Source organism: Agelaius tricolor, unplaced genomic scaffold (assembly GCF_023055355.1).
Source record: "Agelaius tricolor isolate 1412-34295 unplaced genomic scaffold, bAgeTri1.0.p SCAF_14, whole genome shotgun sequence".
Taxonomy (NCBI): Eukaryota; Metazoa; Chordata; class Aves; order Passeriformes; family Icteridae; genus Agelaius; species Agelaius tricolor.
Window position 1 is genome coordinate 14,393,394 of NW_027269274.1, and position 19,204 is coordinate 14,412,597.

The following is a 19,204-nucleotide window of genomic DNA, read 5'->3' on the forward strand; positions in this document are numbered from 1 at the left end:
GTGAAAAACACGTTCACTGTCCTGTGAAATTTTAAACAGTTTAATGAAGGCCAATAGGAGACAAAGCCCATAAAGCAAAGATTGTTATGGCCGGGCATGTCTCAGCCAAGAGCACACCTGCTCTATTGGAAACACCCTTTATGTACCATTTCTATGGCATCAGCCTGTTACATATGCATAAACAATTATACATAGTAAACTTTTCCCTGAACTATTTTACATATTCCAAGAACTGTTTAGCATGGCTCCTCCTTAGTGCCACCCTTTTAGAGCACGTGTATTCCTTGGCTGTGGGTTTGGTCCATTTTATCACCACTTGCAGTTTTGGCCCACAGTGCCTTCAGAAGGGGAGTGCTGATGGCTGGCACATCTGTACAGGTGTCCTCATCCTGTGTCCATGGGATGTTATCCCATCCCAGCAGGGAGTTTAACAAAGGCACACTCACATCAGCTATTTCACCAAGCTCAATTAACAGCAGAAGTTAAAACTGTATCTTTACAACAAAGTTGCTTTAACACCACACATGTAAAATCCATTTTAATATTCGCGAAAAACCAACATTACAGTATGTATGGGTAGCAGTAAGAGCTCGGAACAGTTTTCCAGGGAACATCGGGCCATTCCGGGCCCCTGTTCTGAGCAGTTTCCCAGACCATCCCCGGGCCGTTCCCGGGCCTGCGCGCGCTCTCGTCCCCCCGCGTCCGCGTGTCGCGGCCGTGTGACGTCACGGCGCGCGATGACGCAGAGCAGCGAGCGCCGGCGGGGCCCGCAGTGGGGCCCGGACATGGCGGCGCGGCCCGGCCCGCGGGAAGATGAATAAGGGCTGGCTGGAGCTGGAGAGCGACCCCGGTGAGCGCGGGCACGGCACCGTGTAGCGGGCGGGGCTGAGGACGGGCCGAGGCACAGCTCGGGGGGGCGAAGGGGCACTGAGGGACACGCGGGCGGCGGGGCCGGGGTGGGGGGGACGTGGCAGATGGGCCGGGGAGGCTGCAGGGGCGGGCTGGGGGTGTGGGGGCACGTGTGGGGTGCTAGCGGTGGGACTTGTGGTGTATGGCTGGAGTTTTGGGGGGGCTGGGGATGCGGGTGAGCTGGTAAAGTTTGGCGGGGGTGCGGGTATGGGGTGTGCAGGTGAAGTTCTGGGGGGCTGGGGCTGCGGGTGCACTGGTGAGGCTGGGGTGGTGCGGGAGCACAAATCAGGGGTGTCCCCTTCCCGCTGCCCTGGGGTGGATGCTGTGGCAGAGTGATGGAGTTGTTTCAGGGGTTGGGATTTCAGGGCCGATGCTGGTATTGTCTGAAATGTAGTTTTAGCCCGTTGTTTTAACTGAGTCCCTGTAGTGTGGAATGGGGCTGTCCTGTGCAAGGCTGGGAGCTGCTCTCTAGGATGGGGTGGTGAGGTTTTGGGGCTGTGGGTGAAGAAATGTGACCTCTGGAGTTATCCTTGTTTCTTGCACTCGGCAAAGGATTCTGTCTGGTGTCGGTGTCCCAGTCACCCCCAATTTTGCTGTCCTTTATTCTCTTTACTGGTACTTGGAAGAGGCTGAAATCATTCCCCTCTTGGCCTTCATCTTGGAAAAATGTCCCAGGACATGGTTTGGATTCCCACAGCTGGGAGGGAAGGTTATTTGCTTGGGGGACAGTCTCTCTGGGCACAAGCAGGGTTTTTTGGCTATGTGGCAGTCTGGATGCAGAGGTGGCAGCTGGGACAGATGTTAGGAGTGACCCATGTGCTGCTCTCAGCTTCCAGCACATCCCAGTAGGTGAATATCTCCCCACTGGCTCTGAGTAGGGCTTGGGGTGGAATCTGCGGGTGCTTTACTGGTCAGGAAGGGTCGGTGGATCCAGGTTTGGGTGGGGAAGAGAGCCCTGGGGACATCCTGGCTGCTGGCATAGTGTTATGTGAGCTTGGGGACACCAGGATGTGTCCAGCCAAGCCATATAATGTGGTGTGGGTGTTGGAGTGTTCCAGGAGAGCTGTCAGCAGCAGGGCTGTGCCTCTTGTGGGTGCTGAGGAAAAATGAAATGCTGAAATATGCCAGAGAAAAAAGTGGGGTTGGAAGGGGCCAGGAAGGTGATGGGGTGTGGTGTAATGGCCTGGCCTCCCACTGGTTTGAAGCATGCTATTTCCACAGCATACTGCTTCTCACTGAGCATTTTGTAAGAAATACAATGTTTTCTGCTCAATTAATGAAGATTTTTTGCTCCCAGGAGTTTCCTTCCTGTTTTAATAATTTCAGCTTCGGTGTGGAAGCCCCTTGGGCTCTTCTTAATTGAGTCACATACATCAGGGTCCTTAAATTCATTGCTTACAGACATGTTTCTCTGGATTTAATCCTTCTTATTGGTATTCCCTGGACTTCCTCCCAGGCTTTCAGCAGCCTTTCTAAGGGAGCTAAAAAAGCAGATTTGTTATTCCAGTCTCGAACTCGCTTCCTCCACATGCAGAGTGACTGCCTGAAAATTGGGCTGACTGCCTTTGCTCCAGCATCAGAGGGGCAGCTGCTGCTCAGATATCTGATAATCCTTGTTTGCTTGTGGTTGTCTCTGTGCCCCTGATTATGTCCTCCTGAATTTTGTAGCCATTAGAGACAGGCTGTTGGATCTGGTTCCCCCCAGAGAGACAGGGAGATGAAGATGAGCTTCTTTCAGCCCTTGGACTTCCCTGCAGCCCTGTTGCTGTGATCTGGATTTCCCCTCATGATTTTCACTAACATGAACAGAAATGATATTTTTTTTAAAGTATCTTGTGATATCTTCAGTCATTTATTTCTCTGGTTACAAGTGTATGTGTGTGAATTAGGTGCTCCCTGCTGCTCACTTGGCAGGCCAGCTGCAGTGGGCTCTGTCAGGAAAGAGTTGGTTCAGGTCCTCTTGAGGAAGAGGATGGTCAGTGGGGATGGAGGGATGAAGGGAGTTGGAGCACTCTGAGCTCAGCAGCCTCACTGCTGGGACTGGGTGTGATCCTGGTGCCACTCTGCTGTGGATTCTCTGGCTGTGCCTTGGCCTGGGACCATGTGGGACTCTCAGGGGATGATGGCAGTGGATTTCCTCTCTGCTCTCTTCAGACAGAAGTAACCTGTTGGTTTTGTTCCTTTCAGGTCTTTTTACACTCCTGGTTGAAGATTTTGGTAAGTCCTAGAAACCTTTCTGAGAAGTTGGTTTTGTGCCTGACATTACCCTGTCCTTCCTGGTGGGCCTTACACCAGCTTCTCTCCTTTGTCTGCAGGGGTCAAGGGAGTGCAGGTAGAGGAGATCTATGATCTGCAGAGCAAATGCCAAGGGTGAGTCAGAGGCCTGAGAGTGTGAGTTGTGCTGAGCAGAGTGGTCTGTGGGCCTGGGAACTCATGGCCAGGTGTTCAGAGGGGCTGTGTGGGCTTGTCTGTCATGGAGATCTGAGATGTAAGTGATGGACCAGGAGGCCTTCCTCAGGTTTGGGGCAGCTGAATCCAAGGGATTTAACTCTCTGTCATCATGCAGAGGTGGTGTGGTTGCAGTGTGGGCTTTCTCCCTGTCCTGGTGCTGTGAAAAGGCTTTGAGGCTGTCACTTCTTAAAAGCCATTGCTGAATGCCTCTCAGAAATGAATCCAAGGTGAGTGTAAAAGGAGGGTCATTCAGTGGCCAGTCAGTGTCCAGAGGGGATTTTCCCATTTCTTTGTCTTCAGCCTCTTAAGACTTGTCAATCTCCAAAGTTTTCAAGCTTGATTGTAGGCTGAGCCAGGAGCATCAGTGCAGGAGTGTCCTTGGTAGTGTCGGGCTGGGGGATTGTGGCAGGGATGGTCACTGCCAGAAAGATGGCACTGGTTGTTCTGCTTTTCCTCTCTCTTTGCTGTGCTGTGAAACAGAGGTTTCTGATGCTGGGCAGAGCAGCCCCAGTGGTGTGGCTGGTGCAGAGCTCTGCTGCTTTCTCTGTGCAGCCCTGTGTATGGGTTCATCTTCCTGTTCAAGTGGATTGAGGAGCGCCGCTCCCGCCGCAAGGTCTCCACGCTGGTGGACGAGACGTCGGTGATCGACGATGACATCGTCAATAACATGTTCTTTGCTCACCAGGTAGGCTCCAGGCAGGGGGAAGGTGCATGTGGGGTGTCTCCTGTGACACCTCAGGGAAGCAGTGTGGGACTGACAGGCTGCACTGATCTTGCTGGTCATGAAGGCAGCATCTCTTTCCTGAGCTCCAGGTTGGAGGCAATCCAGTGAGGGCTGGGAGGCTGTGGCCTGCACTATGAGCAGAGATGCTCATGGGGCATGGTGAGGCTCACTAAGTGATACTGATTTCCCTCCTTCCTGTGAGAGCTGAGGTCAGGTTGCTGCTCTCACAAGTGCTGATGGTTCTTGCATCAGTGCTTTCAGTTGATTATTGTCAACATAGGGGTTGTTGAAAGGCTGCCTTGTTCTGCTGGTTAAGTTGGTCTTTGTGTTACTCTCTAGCTGATCCCCAATTCCTGTGCCACCCATGCCCTGCTGAGCGTCCTCCTGAACTGCAACAATGTTGACCTGGGCCCCACATTGAGCCGCATGAAGGATTTCACCAAAGGCTTTAGCCCTGAGGTAGGGGCAGGGTCGGGCAGGGCTGTGCAGGGGTGGCACAGGTGGTTCTGCCTCTTGCTCCCCTTGTGGGGTGATGCTCTTCATGAGCTGGCTCCTTCCCTGCCTCTGTGGCTGCACACTGTAGCAGAACTGCCTCTTCTCTCTCATATTCCTGCCTTGCTGTGCTCAGAGCCTTGGTCTCTTTAGGCTGGGCACAGCTCTGAGCCTTCTGTCATTTACTCCCTGTAAGCAAAAGTCCTCCTCCCTTCAGACCAATTGTGAAGTCTGTTTTTCTCCAGCTGTAATTTATTCAGTAGAAATGGTGTGCTTTTTCCATCTTGGACTTTACCTGTAACTCAGAAGAGTAGAGGATGTGCCTGAGGGTTTTTGTCCTGCTCCTGTGGGTAGATGGAGGGAGGGAGTGGGAAGATGAAGCATTTTATTTGTTCCCTGTCACTTCTCAGCTGTTCTCCTCTCTTGCTGTTGGCTGCAGAGCAAAGGCTATGCCATCGGCAACGCCCCGGAGCTGGCCAAGGCCCACAACAGCCATGCCAGGTGAGTGAGGGGCCTGCAGCTGCCTCCATCTGGAGGAGGCAGGCTCTCCATGGCCTGTGTCCCTCGCAGGCCGGAGCCACGGCATCTGCCGGAGAAGCAGAACGGGATCAGCGCCGTGCGGACCATGGAGGCGTTTCACTTTGTCAGCTACGTGCCCATCAAGGGACGGCTCTTTGAGCTCGATGGGCTGAAGGTCTATCCCATTGACCACGGTAAGAGCCACCTGGCCCTGCCTGCTGACACAGGTGAATAGCACCCTGGGGTGTCCAAGTGTATTGTTTTTCATTTCTTAGTGTTAACTGGTGTTGGTGGAGAATCGCTCCCAGATTTCTCCTGAGTTTTGACAGCTAATTTTGGAGCCTGTGTGCTGGGGACTGTGCCTAGAAAGCAGCTATTTCTAAATGCACTGCTTTTGTTTTTCCAGCCTTGCCATTTTCCTCCCACTTGCTCAGGGCCATAAGGTCCTTCAGCTCTGAAATAACTTCATATAGCAAGGAGAATTTATCTCCTTGTGCCAAATAACCACTATGTATTGAGACAGCTGGTCCAAACAGATCCCACTGGGCTGCCCAGGTTACTCCCTTCTCTTACAACTTGACCCCTCAGTTCTGTCATTCAGGCAGTTATTTATCCCTGCCAGGTTTCTGTCTGTCAGTCCCTTTGGTAAGGTACCCACTTCCTGTACCTGGTTTACTTCAGCATGGCCTGCTTTGCTAAGTCCAGCTGTGTGTTGTTATCACAGGGCCGTGGGCAGATGATGAGGAATGGACGGACAAAGCCAGGAGAGTGATCATGGAGCGCATTGGCCTGGCCACTGCAGGGTAATGTCCTGGCACATGGGCCAAGCGCTGGCCCCTTGCCATATTCCCCTGGATTATTTGTCCTATGCTTTCTGAGTGGCAGGTTGTGGAAATGGAGGTGGAGGTTGCCTATGGAGAGGTGCAGGTGCTCTGCTCCTTGCTTTCTCTTGCCTGCAGAGCATGCATTCCCTGTATGATGCAGAGTCCCTGCAAATGCTGCACAGCGTTAGGAGTGGCCTGGTTAGGTCTGTGTTAGCTCAAGTCCATAGGAGAAGGAGTGGTGCTTCTGGTCTTGAGCTGGGCCTCTTGGATGCTTGGGCATGAGGCTGACAGTACTGGCACAGGTTGCCTAAAGATGGAATCTCCATCTCTGGAGCTATTCAGAAGCTGTCTGGATGTTGTCCTGTGACTAACTCTGGGTGATAATGGTTGGAGCAGGACCTGGAGCAGATGAGTCTCATAGGTCTCTTCCCACCTCAGCTAACCTGTGACTCTGAGAGTGTTTTGTGTGGTAGCTGAAGAAACCTTGTACTGCTTCACTGGCCACTGTGAGGTTGACCTAGTTTTGGGGAGAAGCCATGGGTGTGTTGGTGTTCAGTGCCTGGCAGGAGGTGGGGATGGGGCTGTCACCATAATCCTGTGGCTGAGGGCTGCTGCCCTTCCTGCAGGGAGCCGTACCATGACATCCGCTTCAACCTGATGGCCGTGGTGCCTGACCGGAGGATGAAATACGAGTCCAAACTGCACATCCTGAAGATGAACCGCCAGACTGTGCTGGAGGCCTTGCAGCAGGTAGGACAGCCCAGCCCCTGAGGGAGTGCAGGGCTGCTGTGGGGAATAGGCTTTGTCAGGGCATCTACCTGTGCTGCCAGGGCCCTGGTGTTAGGGGTTTGGTTTGGCCTTGGGAAAAATCTTGTGGGAAGAGGACATAGCCAGCCTCACTGCTTGGCCATTTTTTTTTTCTGCTCACCTGGGAGGTGGTTCACCTGTGTCTTTTGTGTGCCTGGGCACTTGGTGTTGGCTCACCCTCATGAGCTCTGCAGTGCCTGAGTGGGAAGGATGTGGTTTGGGTCATTGCTGGTCCAGCATGCAGCTTCTCTGTTATTTGCTTTACAGCTTATCCGAGTAACTCAGCCTGAGCTGATCCAGACCCAGAAGTCTCAGGAGTCTCAGCCTGGTGAAGAGGCAAAGCCAGCCAGCAGCAAGACCGTGACTCCAGAGAGCACTCATCCAGGTAGGGCCTTGTACCAGCAGTGTTGCCAGCCTGGCCTGCCATGGAGTGAGTGCAGGGTGGTGACAACAGCTGGCTCACCTGGGGCATGGTGATGCCTGTGTGCCTGGGGCTGTGTTGGAGGATGTGAATCTTGAAAGTGGGAGGGCTGGAGTTTGGGGACAGTGGTGACAGATGGAGGTGGTTGTGGTGGTCTGGGAGAGTGCAAGAGCTCTTCTCTCACCAGGGTGAGTAAGGGGCGGTAAAGGAGTAAGAGGGGACAGTGCTGGTGATGAAAGGCAGTGCTGTGCTTGTGTGGCAGATGGCACTGATGAAGCCACCAGCCAGGGCCACCCCACGGCCACGCAGAGCCCGCCCAGCAAATCCAAACCGGTGCCAAAGACAGCAGCAAGCGGCATCAATGGGGCCCCTCCAGCAAACCCCAACCCCATTGTGCAGAGACTGCCAGCCTTCCTGGATAACCACAACTATGCCAAGTCCCCCATGCAGGTAGGCTGGAGTGCCAGGCTAGCAGCACAGCTGATTCAAGCTGAGCTCTTTGCCTGCACCCCCTCCCTCTGTGGGACCACAGCTGTCAGCTGGCCTAAGCCTGGCCCTGCCTTGCAGCCACCCTGGCCCAGCACTAACCCAGGCTGGTAGGGGAGAGGGTAAATAAAGACTGACCTGACAAAGGAGGTTTACCTTAATGTGGATCAACTGAACAAAAATGGGGAAGGGTCCCTGTTTCAAAAGAGCCAAGTCCTGGTGTTGGGCTGGACTGAGGACGAGTCCTCTGGGTTCTTCCTCCTTGCCCTGCTGCCAGCAGGCCTTCAGCAGTGGTGTGTTGCAGGAGGAGGAAGACCTTGCAGCAGGAGTGGGTCGCAACCGGGTCCCAGTCCGACAGCACCAGCAGTACTCGGATGATGAGGATGACTATGATGATGATGATGAGGAGGAAGTTCGTAACACCAACTCAGCCATCAGGTGACAGCTTGAGCTGTGGGTGGGGGCTGGGAGCTGACATTTGCAGAACCATCAGCAAGGACTTCCCTAACCTCCTTCCTTAGATCTTGATAGTTCCATTCTTCTCTTCACCTGCCATTTTACTTTTCACTCACTGGGTTTTGTAAAGTTCTTCTGTAGCTCTTTACAGCCAACTCTGAATTTCAGCTTCCTGAGAGTAACTGTGTATTGGCAGCAGGCTTTGGGGTTTTGAAGAACCTTGGTTCCACAGTGCTCATTGCCAGTTCTGCTCCTGGTGACAGTGTTGGTGTGCTTAGACTGCTTCTGAGGCCAGGAAGTTGGGGTCGCAGCAAGGGAGCTTTGGGGACTTTGGAAGAAGAGCAGGGGGTACAGAGCACCCTGTGCCCCCCAGCAGTGTAGGGATCCCCAGGGCTGAGTGGCTCAGTGGTGCTGAGGTGCTGCAAGAGAAGCTGGTGACACTGGGAATGATGTTGAAATGTTTCAGACCTTGTTTTGTGCCAGCAGGCAGCCTGGACTGCTGAGCACAGAGCTGGCAGTGTCCTTGGTGGGCCCCCACCTCTTTCCACCAGCTACTCACCTCCCCTGCTGTGTTTCTGGGCAGGTACAAGAGGAAAGTGAAGCAAGAGCATGTGGCAGGGGCCGCAGATGGCCAGCTCTCTGTCCTGCAGCCCAACACCATCAACGTCCTGGCTGAGAAGCTGAAGGAATCTCAGAAGGATCTTTCCATCCCCCTGTCCATCAAGACGAGCGGCGGGGGCGCCGCCGTGGCTGTGGTCACGCACTCCCAGCCGTCCCCCACGCCCAGCAACGAGAGCACGGACACGGCCTCCGAGATCGGCAGCGCCTTCAACTCCCCGCTGCGCTCCCCAATCCGCTCGGCCAACCCCACACGCCCCTCCAGCCCCGTCACCTCGCACATCTCCAAGGTGCTGTTCGGCGAGGAGGACGGGCTGCTGCGCCTCGACTGCCTGCGCTACAACCGCGCCGTCAGGGACCTGGGGCCCATCGTCAGCTCCGGCCTGCTGCACCTCACCGAGGATGGCGTGTTCTGCCCGCTGGCTGCTGCAGGTAACTGCCTGCTCTAGGGGCTGGTGTCCTGCCTGGGCTGACAGGACAGTGTCCTTTGACTTCGGGGGTGATGCCAGTCCTTTGTGGTGGCTCCTAATGCTTCCTTCCCCTGTGTGTAGATGGGAAAAACTCCCCCTCTTCCATCAAACCCGGTGAAGAGGCCCCGGTTGCGATCAAACTGGAGGAGAAGGAGGGCAGTGAGGCCAGTGACAGCAAAGAGAAGGTGGGACTTGGCAGGACCAGTGATCACCCTGGGGGGGAAAAGTATTCTCCCAAGGTGAGTTTTGTGCTGCGACAGCCCTGGGAACGTGGAGCTCACCCGGAGGCGCAGCAGCGCTGGCAGTGACTGAACTGCATGTGCACGGTGTCCCCTCGCGTGTCGTCGCAGCTGTGCCTCGAGGCACAGGGCAGTGCAGGTTTTGTGCCTTGCGTCATCTCGGGGACCTTTGCCTTGGTAGTGGGCACAGACCCTGTCTCTGCAGCTGAGACGTTCAGCTTGCTATGCTCTCTTCTGGGCCAGGAGCTGGTGAGATCCTGCACCCCAAGTCCCATCCTGCTGGTAACTCACAGCCTGTCTGTGCCCTCTAGCTAGGGGCACCAGCAGGCTCAGGCAGCACAAGGGCACCAAGGGCTGCCTGGAGGAGAGCTGGGTAGAAACTGCTATTCTAAAGGGAAGTCTTCAGATTTTGTTTTTGAGGGGAAGCAGGCCCTGTGGGTGGAGGGTGAGGGGGTGGATTCTGGGATACAGGCAGCCCTTCCCCTGTCCCAAACCTTGGAGCTGGGGCAGAACTCACCTTGCCTGGGGTTAGCCATAGTGAATTCCCTTCAATGAACTGATCTCCTTGTTTTCCCCTGGCAAGTGTTTTTCCTTTGATGAATCATCTCTCTCCTAACACAGAGATGAGCACCTGCCAGCTCACCCTGCTGGCTTCTGGGCTGTGGTTGGGTCTGTGCTCATGTTTGGTCTGCTTGATCCCGGTAGGAGCTGCTGGCACTGCTCAAGTGTGTGGAAGCAGAGATTGCAAACTACGAGGCCTGCCTGAAGGAGGAGGTAGAGAAGAGGAAGAAATTCAAGGTGTGCTGCTGGCTTGTTTGCACTGCTGATTTAGCTTCCCAAAGGCTTTTGTCTGGGGTGGTTTTTTGTAAAAATGGAGGGAGAGTGGTTCAGCTGAGAATGGTGATGAGGAACATTCAGAGTCTCTTCCTTGTTACCAAACAGCCCAGTGGGGCAGAGCTGTTACCAGGACAGACCACAGCCCTGGGCCAGCACTGGCAGCCTGGGGGAGGGTGATACAGTGCTGGGATGGACACCAGCACTGATAGGAGGCCTGGGAGAGTCAGCAGAGATACCTCCTCTGTCCACCTTCACCCCTTCCCAGCTGCTCTTTGTGGAACATGCTGGCATCTGAACTGGGATGGAGACAGTCCCAGTTGTGCACTGGCCCAAGAGAGGCTGGGAGGTGGGTGCCTTCCTGCTTCAGTCGCCCTAGTCCATGGGCTGTGCCAGGCATGCCACTTCTTTGTCCCCTGTTAACCTTAAACTCTCCCGTCTCCCTGCCCCCTGCTTGTGGATTATTTGTGGATTTGTCTTTGTAGATCGATGACCAGAGGAGAACCCACAACTATGATGAGTTCATCTGTACCTTCATATCCATGCTGGCCCAGGAAGGTGAGCTGTGCTCATGGGGCAGAGGGTTTGGGGCACTCAGCGTGATGGAGCAGCAGCTGGGAGCCTGGGCTGCTCGCCTTGCCTGGCTTCCTGTTCAGGCCAGGCCTGGGGCACAGGCTCGATCTCGGGAGCCACAGATTTCTGCTTTCTCCTTCCACTTTATAGTCCCAAGAGGTACCCACTGATGGCTTTTGAGTGAGAGAGGCAGGGCTGCCCTGTGGCAGGGGTAGTGCCAGCCCTCCAGGCCCGTGTGTGTGCTCTCCCTGCAGGCATGCTGGCCAGCCTGGTGGAGCAGAACATCTCGGTGCGCCGGCGGCAGGGAGTCAGCATCGGCCGCCTGCACAAGCAGAGGAAGCCGGACCGCCGGAAACGCTCCCGCCCCTACAAGGCCAAGCGCCAGTAGCCAAGGCTGGCAAACAGCAGTTGGGCTTTGGGGCTTTGGGCACTGGCACTTGCATCTATGTTAGCTTTTGCCCAAGGAAGAGGGACCACAGTGACAAGCCCTCTGCCCAGGTGGAGCCTGGGGACAAAGGGAAATCGGGTTTTCTCTGCACCTAAGTTGTGAAAGGCAAGAACCTGTCTGGAGGAGTCCCTGCAGCAGAAGGGAGTCTGGAGTGCTCAGCTGCCTGACCATGCCATGGCAGCAGCCAGACCTTGTCACCTCTGTCTCAGTGCCCTGGCTGAGGACTGTGACTGGAGGGAAGGAGCCCACCCAGCTGGGGATGGGTCTGGCCTTGTGGGAACGCTGGCAATGCCCACGTGAGGCTGTGCTGGCCGCAGCTGGCTGTGGCTTGTGTCCTCCTGTGTCCGGGCCTTCAGCTCTGTGCTTCCCTGGGATGTTCATGTTTTCATGATGTTCATGTTTTCTATCCTTCTCCCTCCTTTCTCCACACTGATTTTTGGTCCTAACCTAGACTCTGGCCATTCTTAACAAGGTGGCCCCAGGACAGAGCCACTTTTGCACCCACCCCACACTGCAGTGCCTGGTGCTGGCTGAGCTCCTGGGGGTGGTGACACCTTCCCCATGTAGCCTGGCTCCCCAGAAGGCCATGGCAGCTCTGTTGCTGGATGAGGGTGGGTAGACTCATCTGTGGAGCTGGGCCTTGTCCCCAGCCCTCTGTGGCAGTGCTGGGAGTGGCCTGTGCCTCTTCCTGCCCTGGCTGCTCTCCCTGGAACCAGCTCTGTGGCCCTGGCAATGCCTATGGGTCACACAGCATTGCACCAGCCCCAGGCCCCAGAGAAATCCCGTGAATTGTGAACAGATCAGGTGCTGGGCATGGCATGAGGGTGGACTCTGGCTGTGGCTTGGTAAAGCCTCTTGGCAGGGTTGCTGGGATGGGGGCAGCAGCAGAGGGACCCCCCCACATCTCTTCCCCCTGGCTGGCTGCTAACCAGAGCTTGCTGGTACAGCCTGGCTGCCTCCTGCCAGCCCCCAGGAGCTTGGCAGAAATCAGATGAGATATCAGAGGTGAGCACTGCTCCCCAGCACTGTCCTGAGGTGGAGCTGCCACAGGAGAGGACTGAATTTTTTCAATATGTGTGCAGATCTTGACTATGAAACAGTTCTTTTGGTATTTGTTGAAGGAAAGAAAATCCTTCTGTCTCTTGCTGTGTCTAATATCAAGTGCTGTAAATAATGGATCTATCTGACGGAATAAAGCTATCCTGTCTGTAATGGCCAGCCATGGAAGAAGTGTGTGAGGGAAGGAGGTGGAGGGCAGTGGGGCTGGGAGCACCATGTGCCAGCTTCAGGCCCCGTTATCCCTGCTGGCAGCTCATCTCTGGTCTAGAGATTTGAAGTAATCATGGGGAGTGTGCAACAATACCAGGCTCCATTTATTGACACTTCAACAGGGGAAGGGCAGGACTCACCTCAGCAGAAGGAGGGCAGGAGGAGAGGGGGGCAGCAGCCCAGCTCAGGCCCTCAGCTGCAGTGGGTTCCTGGGCTGGCTCACTGCATTTTCTGGCTAAAAGTCCAGGGCACAGATCAAGGCTGTGCCCCGTTTGATCCAGTGCTTCTCTGGCTTGTCCGTAGGGATCTCCACAGCAATCACGTAGTTGGTGGAGTGGCCCGTTGTTGACAACGTGCCTGTAATGGGGGAAGCAAGGGTGAGAGGGTGGTGCTGCTGCACACTGCCCCCACCCAGGAGCCCTTGTCCCCACCCTAAGCCCGGTGACTGGCTGGGCAGGGCTGGGGGAAGCAGGCTTGTGGGCTTGAGCAGAGCCTGGCCATGGGCACTGCTGCAGAGCCAGGGGGCCTGCTGCTCCATCTCCTCAACCGCAGCAGGAGAAATCTTTTCTCCCTGGCTGGCCACTGCCAGCAGTGCCTTCTCTGTGCCCATGTATGGTAGGAGGAACTCCCTGCTGCCCCTCCTAGCCGCTCCTGCAGCTCCCCTGCTTCTGCAAGTCTGCCTTTAGTGCACCTACCTGCGCGAGTGAGAGTCTTATAGATGGGGCACAGGTAGGAGCCGGATTCTGGAGGCTTGCGGTTGGCGACAGGCAGCAGCCAGATGACAGCCATGTCCGTGTAGAGCTCCTTGGGGCGGGACTCGGCCAGCTTACCCGCGGCCGCGTCCCAGCGGGCGCCCTCCAGGAACAAGCCGTGGATGTAGCAGCCCACTTTGGGCTGCTGCGTCAGCTCCTTCACCGACTCCTTCATGACCTGCCACGGGGAGGGGCCGCCGGGCCCTGGCTCAAGGCGTGTCCCTGGCGGCTCAGCCCCCAGAAGCCTCTTAAGCAGCCCTTAGTTAAGCCAGCGCTGCCAAAAGAGAGCGTGCCACAGCTCTCAGAGGGGCAGCCTGGGACAGGGCTGGTGGAGGGGCATGGGGGCAGGTCTGGAAGCAGAAGCCTCTGCCAGCCTTGGGGAGGTATCTGGCAATGTGGGTGGGTTGGTGTATCCAAGCACAAAGAGGATGATAGAGCCATAGGCAGCTGGGTAGCCTGGTGGCTTCACCTCTTGGGCAGGTCAGGGCCTTTGTGGCCTTTGTGGCTTTCTAGCAGGAGATTCCAAATAAATTCAGACTCTCCACCTGATTTACTGACCTGGAAGCTAAACGAGATGGTATCAATGGAGATGACAGACTTCCTGGCAAAGTTCTGCAGTGTCCCGGTGAGGAAGGCTTGGGGGAAGAAGAATCCACTGATCCAGAACACAGAGGGGATCCCATGGCTGATCCAGTTCTGCAGGAATTCAATCCGCTGCACCAAGTCGTTCACCCAGGATGCCAACGGCTTCAGGGATGGATAGGCCTGTGGGGAACCCACAGAGGGAGGTGCTGAATGCACTCAAGGACAGCCTAGACCTTGTGCCTCTGAGAGCTGCCCAGAGCCCAGGGGCTGGGAACAACTGGGAGCTGCACGAGGCAGGAGACACCTCCGTGCCAGGGGAGCAAGAGCCAGCTCCATGTGAGACAGCCCAGTCCAGCAGCAGCTGATAACCCATTCCTCTGGTTTGGGTGAGCTCTGGCAGCAGCTGGGCTGGCTGGGGTACATACCTTGGCATTCCATATTTCAGGAACAGTGTTGTTGTACAAACTGCTGGCCATCAGCTCCAGCCGAGAGGACATCACGACCAGGCCCTTGAGAGCTTTCAGCAAATCCTTCAGACTTAAGGCAACCTCCTCCAGGAGCTTGTTGTACCTACAGAGAAAGGGCAGAGGGAGCAGAGTGACTCTCTGCAGTGGTTTTATCACCTATTGTCTGCCCAGAGGGGGTGTGGATCTTTATACACAAGTGAAGCTCCTCCATGTAACTCCCAGCCCCAATCCTCTTCAACAGGGTCTCACAGCTGCTCCCCCAGCCCTAAACTGCTGACTGTTACAGATGGAGACACAATCAGCCAAAGGTCGTGGCTGGGACAACACAGTTGGTAGTGTGACTGCCAACCCCACTGTTGTGCTCAGTACTGAGGTTCCCCAAAGGTGGGTGGCAGCAGGGGCCTGCACATCTCTGCTGTTCCCTAGGACGTGATCCCACAGGAGCTTTACCTGATCACCTCCTGCACCAGCACTGTGTTCATGGATTCTTCATAGAGCAGCGGGTATTTCTCAATCACTTCCTGCACGTTCATGGTGTCAGGCAGCTTTGCCAGGATGTCCTTGGAGGTCTCCTCCACAATCTGGAAGGAAAGCAGCAAGTGTCAGCATCCTTCTAATCCAGCCCCAGGGCTGCTGAGAAGGAGGAGAGCTAATGCCAGCACGGCAGTGCCGTCGCTGGCACCCAGCAGGCAGAGTGGCACCTGCTGAGAGCTGGTGCTTATGCTCACTGCCCACGCTGGGCACTGGCTGCCAGAGCACTGTCAGCACTGGGGCACCCACCTCTTCCCTGCTGCGGCCTCCCAGTGAGATGGTCTTGGGCTGCAGCTGTGAAATGGCCCCCAGCAGTGCAAAGGTCTCGTTCTGAGCGAAGGTGATGTCAGCATTGTCGTGTAAACCAAAGAGCTCCGGGCTGTCATTGAGAGGCAGGCCCTTGACATATTGGAGGTAGCCCTGGAGAGGAATCCACAAAGACTCTGGGACCAAGATCAGCTGAAAATCCCTAGGTTCTTACAAACTTATATTCCCCCAGGGACCTGAAAGTGCAATGGGTTTCAGAGAGGAGAGATCCCCTTTGCACTGTGACAATCCCCCTGGATCAATGAGCTGCAATTTGTGACTTGAGTACTTACATTGAGGTCAGAAGAGGTACTGATCTGCTTGTAGACACCTGATTCTGAATAGGCAAAGTCAGGACTTAAAACCTCAGGTTTGTAGAAATCTTCCAAAATGCTCATGATGCAGCGCCGGTCCCAGTCGTCGGTCACGCGGCCGCCGTAGTTGATCTCCCCAGCTGTGTATTTCAGAACCTGCAAGAGACCCCACCATGGTTCTGATCCATGGTTCTGATCCATGTCTGCATCATGAGCCTGTTCCCTCGCAGGAGGGGCAGCTCTCACCTTGTAGGGAATTTCTGCATATTCGTTCAAGAACATTTGCAGCTGACTGATGCAGATGCGGAGGTCTCCGTCTGTGAACTCATAGGGGATATTGAACCCCAAAGGTCCAAACTTTCTCCTCTCCAGCATGTTCCCATGGAAGAAGCAAAGTGACAGCAACAAGGATTTAAACTCTGTGACCTGTGGGAAACAGGGAGAGTTGCTCAGCTTGGGAGGAGACATCCTTGGAGGGAGTTGAGTCCTGCTGGGACCTGGCAGAGCAAATGTGCCAATTCAGGAGTGCCAACTGGAGCTTGGAGAGGGGGAAACCTCAGTCACTGGTGCTCTGCTGGGGAAGTCCATGACTCACTCCTTGTAAGTGCCTTATGCCAGGCCTCCGAAATACTGTTGCTTCTGTTTCTCAAAGTAAAACTTCCAAGTGGCTCTTTACAGGTGTGAGTTTATGAGAAACACCTCCTTTAGCACATGGATTCTCTAATGGGGAGGAAGATCTATGCCTAGAGAGGAGCTTCCCAGGTGGAAAGCATAGATTGGAGCAGGCACAGAATGGGGACAGCAAGCCAAAGCACAATCTGGGTCTTACCTTGGAGCAAGAATTCAAGAAGTCATCACTGAAACTAATGTAGGACTTGAGCAGGTTGGCCTTGACCCCACGGGGAGGCTCAATGGTCATCTTGGAGCCATTCTGGAGAATGGACACAGGGAAGTGGTTGCTTGGTAGACTGGTGAGCCACAGGCGAAAGTCTGGATGCACCTGGAGGTCCAGAAGGCAGCAAGTGCTCAGAGGGTGCAGGCATAGCCCCTGCAGCTGCTCCTGCACTGACCCTCTGGTTCTACAAGGAGCCTATGGATGGGTCTGAACTAGAGCTGGGCTCCTCCCAGGCTCCAGCCTCCTGCCTGCTATCCTCAGAGTGGGCACCTGCTCAGTTAAACATCTCACCTTGCTGGGGTCAATGGCCTCAATGAGTCTCTCCAGTGAAGGCATCCAGCTGGGGGCCAGGTGGCAGTTCTGGAAGAAGACCCAGTTGCCCTGCTCCATGGCACTGTGCAACATGGCTTCAGCACGGGGGCCCTGCAGAGGCAGAAAGGGAGAGCTCGGAGACCCTTCCCATGGCATTCTGTGCTGTGCTGAACAGGACAGGGAGGCAGCTCCCTGGAGCTGGCTGGAAGGACCTCTGTCCAGAGCTATGGCCTGGCTTTGCCCCCATGGCTCAGCTGGACCTTTGCTGTTTGATGGCACAGCAATGTTTTTTTACAGCTTTTATAAGCCTGTGAGGGAGGGTGGAGGGAATAGAAGGACTACAGATGGATTTAGGAAGTTAGAAGGCACTGTAGTGCAAGCTGCTGCAGCTCCCACCCCAAGGAGGTAGAAGCAGAAGGTTGGTGAGTAAGGGTCCTGGGGCGTGGGGGTATTTTCATAGTGCTGCAAGTGTTTGACCTACTTGGAGCTTGGTGAAGTTGATATGAGTGCCAGGACACTGCTGTTCCAGGAATGCACTGACAGCTTACCTGTCCTTGGCCCAGAGAAATGGCAGAGAGTTTTTGTGTGAACTTCATTTCTTCAGCAAACTTGTAGAGGTCGGCAGCGGGGTCAGTGCCTGGGGACAGCACGAACACCAGGGGGGTGGTGGCAGTGGACTCCTTAAACACGACTGAGAGGTCAGTGGTCTGCAATTGAGAGTTAGAGTGGAGAGGCTGTAGTGGAACACACCTCAGCACCTCCTCAACCTTCCTGGCCTCCAGCTCCGAGGCTCCAGTGTCCTCTTGGGTGCCAAGGCCAGGAACATGATCAGTGAGAACCACGTAGAGCTCTCCTCTGGCTGCAATATGGTCAGACCATGAACCACTTTCCCATCTGTCATTTGAACTCTTCCCTTGTACACCTGCAGTATCTGCCCCCTCCTGGTGTGGTTTAACTGGTGGGCAGCAGAAAGGCTATCCCTCATCTGAGACACAGGTATTTCCCCAGCTGTGGGAGGAACACTGTGGCTGTAGAGGGCCACGAGCACCCTCACTGCAATGGGTGGCCCATTTCTCACAAGCCTGAGGCCTCCTGCTCCATTCCTGTCCCCAGCAGCACCTGCTCCTGGCTGGTTACCTGTGGCTCGATGAAGCGCTGGTCCAGGTTCCGCACCACGAAGTCCTGCATGGCGTTGGTGACCTTGTCTCCACGCAGACACCGCAGCACCAGCAGCTTCTGGAAGGCATCAAGCTCATCTTCCCACTTCCCAGGCAAAGGCTCTCTGCAAAGCAATTAGGTGCATTTTGGGGGGATGTGCCAGATCCCACACTCCACAAGAAGTACTCAAGTTGCCTGCAGCGGCCATTGGGGCTTCATAAGGGACAAGGACCTTCCAGTCCCTTGGCTGAAGTTGTTGTCTGTAGCTCTGAAACCATCAGCAGGCAAGCCAGAACTGCTTCCACTGGGGAAACAGCAAATTCTGCTGGGATAAAGCTCTGCCTTGGGCAATGGTCACCCCTGAGAAGACAAGGCAGTGCCTCATCCTTTCCCTTCATGGCCCCGCACTCGGAGCAGAGCTGGCACTGTGGCTGTATCAGCTCCTCTTGCTCTCCCAGGGATGTCATGGGCAGTAGACCTAAGCTGACAAAGCAGGGGACACTTGCCTGTGAGGGCTCTGGCTGTCAAAAATGGTCCTGAACCCTTCAAGGCTGCCTGCAAAATCGTTGTCAAAGCCAGAGAAATTCTTCAAGCTGCTCAAGGCCAGGATGTCTCCCCATGCTCTCTCATTCAGCCAGGCTGGAGCTGGGTTTTCCTTCATCTCCTTTATGGCCCCTCCTGACAGCAGGTACCGCCACTCATCCTGGGAACAGGATAGGATTTGGTCATGGATAATAGCCCACCCACCTGAGCCCACGGCACAGGGTGCCATATCCAATTAAAATCCTGTAGTATCCTTCTGGCTGCTCTCCTGCCAGGTGTGTGTGTCAAGGAGTAGCTGAGCTGGAGGGTCTGGTGAGATCAACATAGTGACTGCTCAGCTGCCACTCTCTGCTAACCCCTGCCTGCTCCCTCTAAACTCATTAACCTTTGCAGCAGTCAGGCAGCAAACTGGCAAAAGCTGCAGGGGATTCAGGCAGCTCTGCATGTAGACACAGAGAACAGTTGGAAAGCTGAATAAAGACAGAGGCCCTGTGTTTGTCCAGCAGGCTGCCAAGCCTGTCACTAACCCCAGGGAACAAGGCTCCTTTCCCACCCAGCACACAGTTCTAGGGGCTGAACAGGCTGTGCCCGAGCTGCCCTGATGGGATCCCCTCAAGGACTGAGGTGAGTTGCTCACCATATCGATCTTGCCCTCGTTCATCAGGATCCGGGCACTGACCAGGAAGGCAAACATGAGCTTGTGCTTCTCGAAGAGGCTGCGGCACACATTGCAGTACAGACTGAAGGTGATGTAGTTGTTGATGTTCTTCACCCGCTCCGTCAGCTCGTCTGAAAAAAAGG

The 19,204-nt window shown here is 55.2% G+C and overlaps 2 protein-coding genes across 6 annotated transcripts in view; one reads left to right on the top strand and one right to left on the bottom strand.

Annotated features, from left to right (window-relative positions):
• The first annotated feature begins 721 nt into the window (after positions 1 to 721).
• BAP1 (BRCA1 associated deubiquitinase 1) lies at positions 722 to 12,483 on the top strand. 3 transcript variants are annotated; one of them, XM_071439837.1, is made up of 17 exons: positions 722 to 850; positions 3,097 to 3,126; positions 3,225 to 3,279; positions 3,913 to 4,045; positions 4,424 to 4,543; positions 5,016 to 5,077; positions 5,147 to 5,289; positions 5,820 to 5,898; positions 6,546 to 6,669; positions 6,994 to 7,111; positions 7,410 to 7,597; positions 7,938 to 8,071; positions 8,673 to 9,139; positions 9,259 to 9,416; positions 10,122 to 10,214; positions 10,736 to 10,808; positions 11,078 to 12,483. In XM_071439837.1, the coding sequence occupies exons 1-17, from the start codon at positions 814 to 816 to the stop codon at positions 11,209 to 11,211; spliced, it is 2,148 nt and encodes a 715-aa protein (XP_071295938.1). In that variant the 5' UTR covers positions 722 to 813; the 3' UTR covers positions 11,212 to 12,483. The 3 variants fall into 3 exon arrangements, with proteins under 3 accessions (XP_071295938.1, XP_071295939.1, XP_071295940.1); XM_071439838.1 differs by having other exon boundaries at positions 9,259 to 9,362; XM_071439839.1 differs by lacking the exon at positions 4,424 to 4,543.
• A 135-nt stretch (positions 12,484 to 12,618) lies between these two features.
• DNAH1 (dynein axonemal heavy chain 1) overlaps positions 12,619 to 19,204 on the bottom strand; it is a 71,674-nt gene continuing 65,088 nt past the window's right edge. For 2 of the 3 annotated variants that reach the window (XM_071439834.1, XM_071439835.1), the window contains exons 66-79: positions 19,041 to 19,192; positions 18,363 to 18,563; positions 17,840 to 17,980; positions 17,251 to 17,409; positions 16,682 to 16,813; positions 16,325 to 16,495; positions 15,742 to 15,921; positions 15,475 to 15,651; positions 15,125 to 15,295; positions 14,795 to 14,925; positions 14,303 to 14,447; positions 13,851 to 14,057; positions 13,236 to 13,470; positions 12,619 to 12,897 (exon numbers count right to left, since the gene is read on the bottom strand). In XM_071439834.1, coding sequence (XP_071295935.1) covers positions 12,776 to 12,897; positions 13,236 to 13,470; positions 13,851 to 14,057; positions 14,303 to 14,447; positions 14,795 to 14,925; positions 15,125 to 15,295; positions 15,475 to 15,651; positions 15,742 to 15,921; positions 16,325 to 16,495; positions 16,682 to 16,813; positions 17,251 to 17,409; positions 17,840 to 17,980; positions 18,363 to 18,563; positions 19,041 to 19,192 — 2,324 coding nt within the window. In that variant the 3' untranslated portion in view covers positions 12,619 to 12,775. Of the gene's footprint in view, positions 12,898 to 13,235; positions 13,471 to 13,850; positions 14,058 to 14,302; positions 14,448 to 14,794; positions 14,926 to 15,124; positions 15,296 to 15,474; positions 15,652 to 15,741; positions 15,922 to 16,324; positions 16,496 to 16,681; positions 16,814 to 17,250; positions 17,410 to 17,839; positions 17,985 to 18,362; positions 18,564 to 19,040; positions 19,193 to 19,204 lie in introns of all 3 variants that reach the window. The other variant, XM_071439836.1, reaches the window with a different exon arrangement.

Bases quoted from the DNA above. Each gene is read 5' to 3' on its own strand.
- BAP1 (XM_071439837.1), top strand. From the start codon at position 814: ATGAATAAGGGCTGGCTGGAGCTGGAGAGCGACCCCG. The intron at 5,899-6,545 runs GTAATGTCCTGG...CCCTTCCTGCAG, and splicing joins ATTGGCCTGGCCACTGCAGG to GGAGCCGTACCATGACATCC. The intron at 7,112-7,409 runs GTAGGGCCTTGT...CTTGTGTGGCAG, and splicing joins TCCAGAGAGCACTCATCCAG to ATGGCACTGATGAAGCCACC.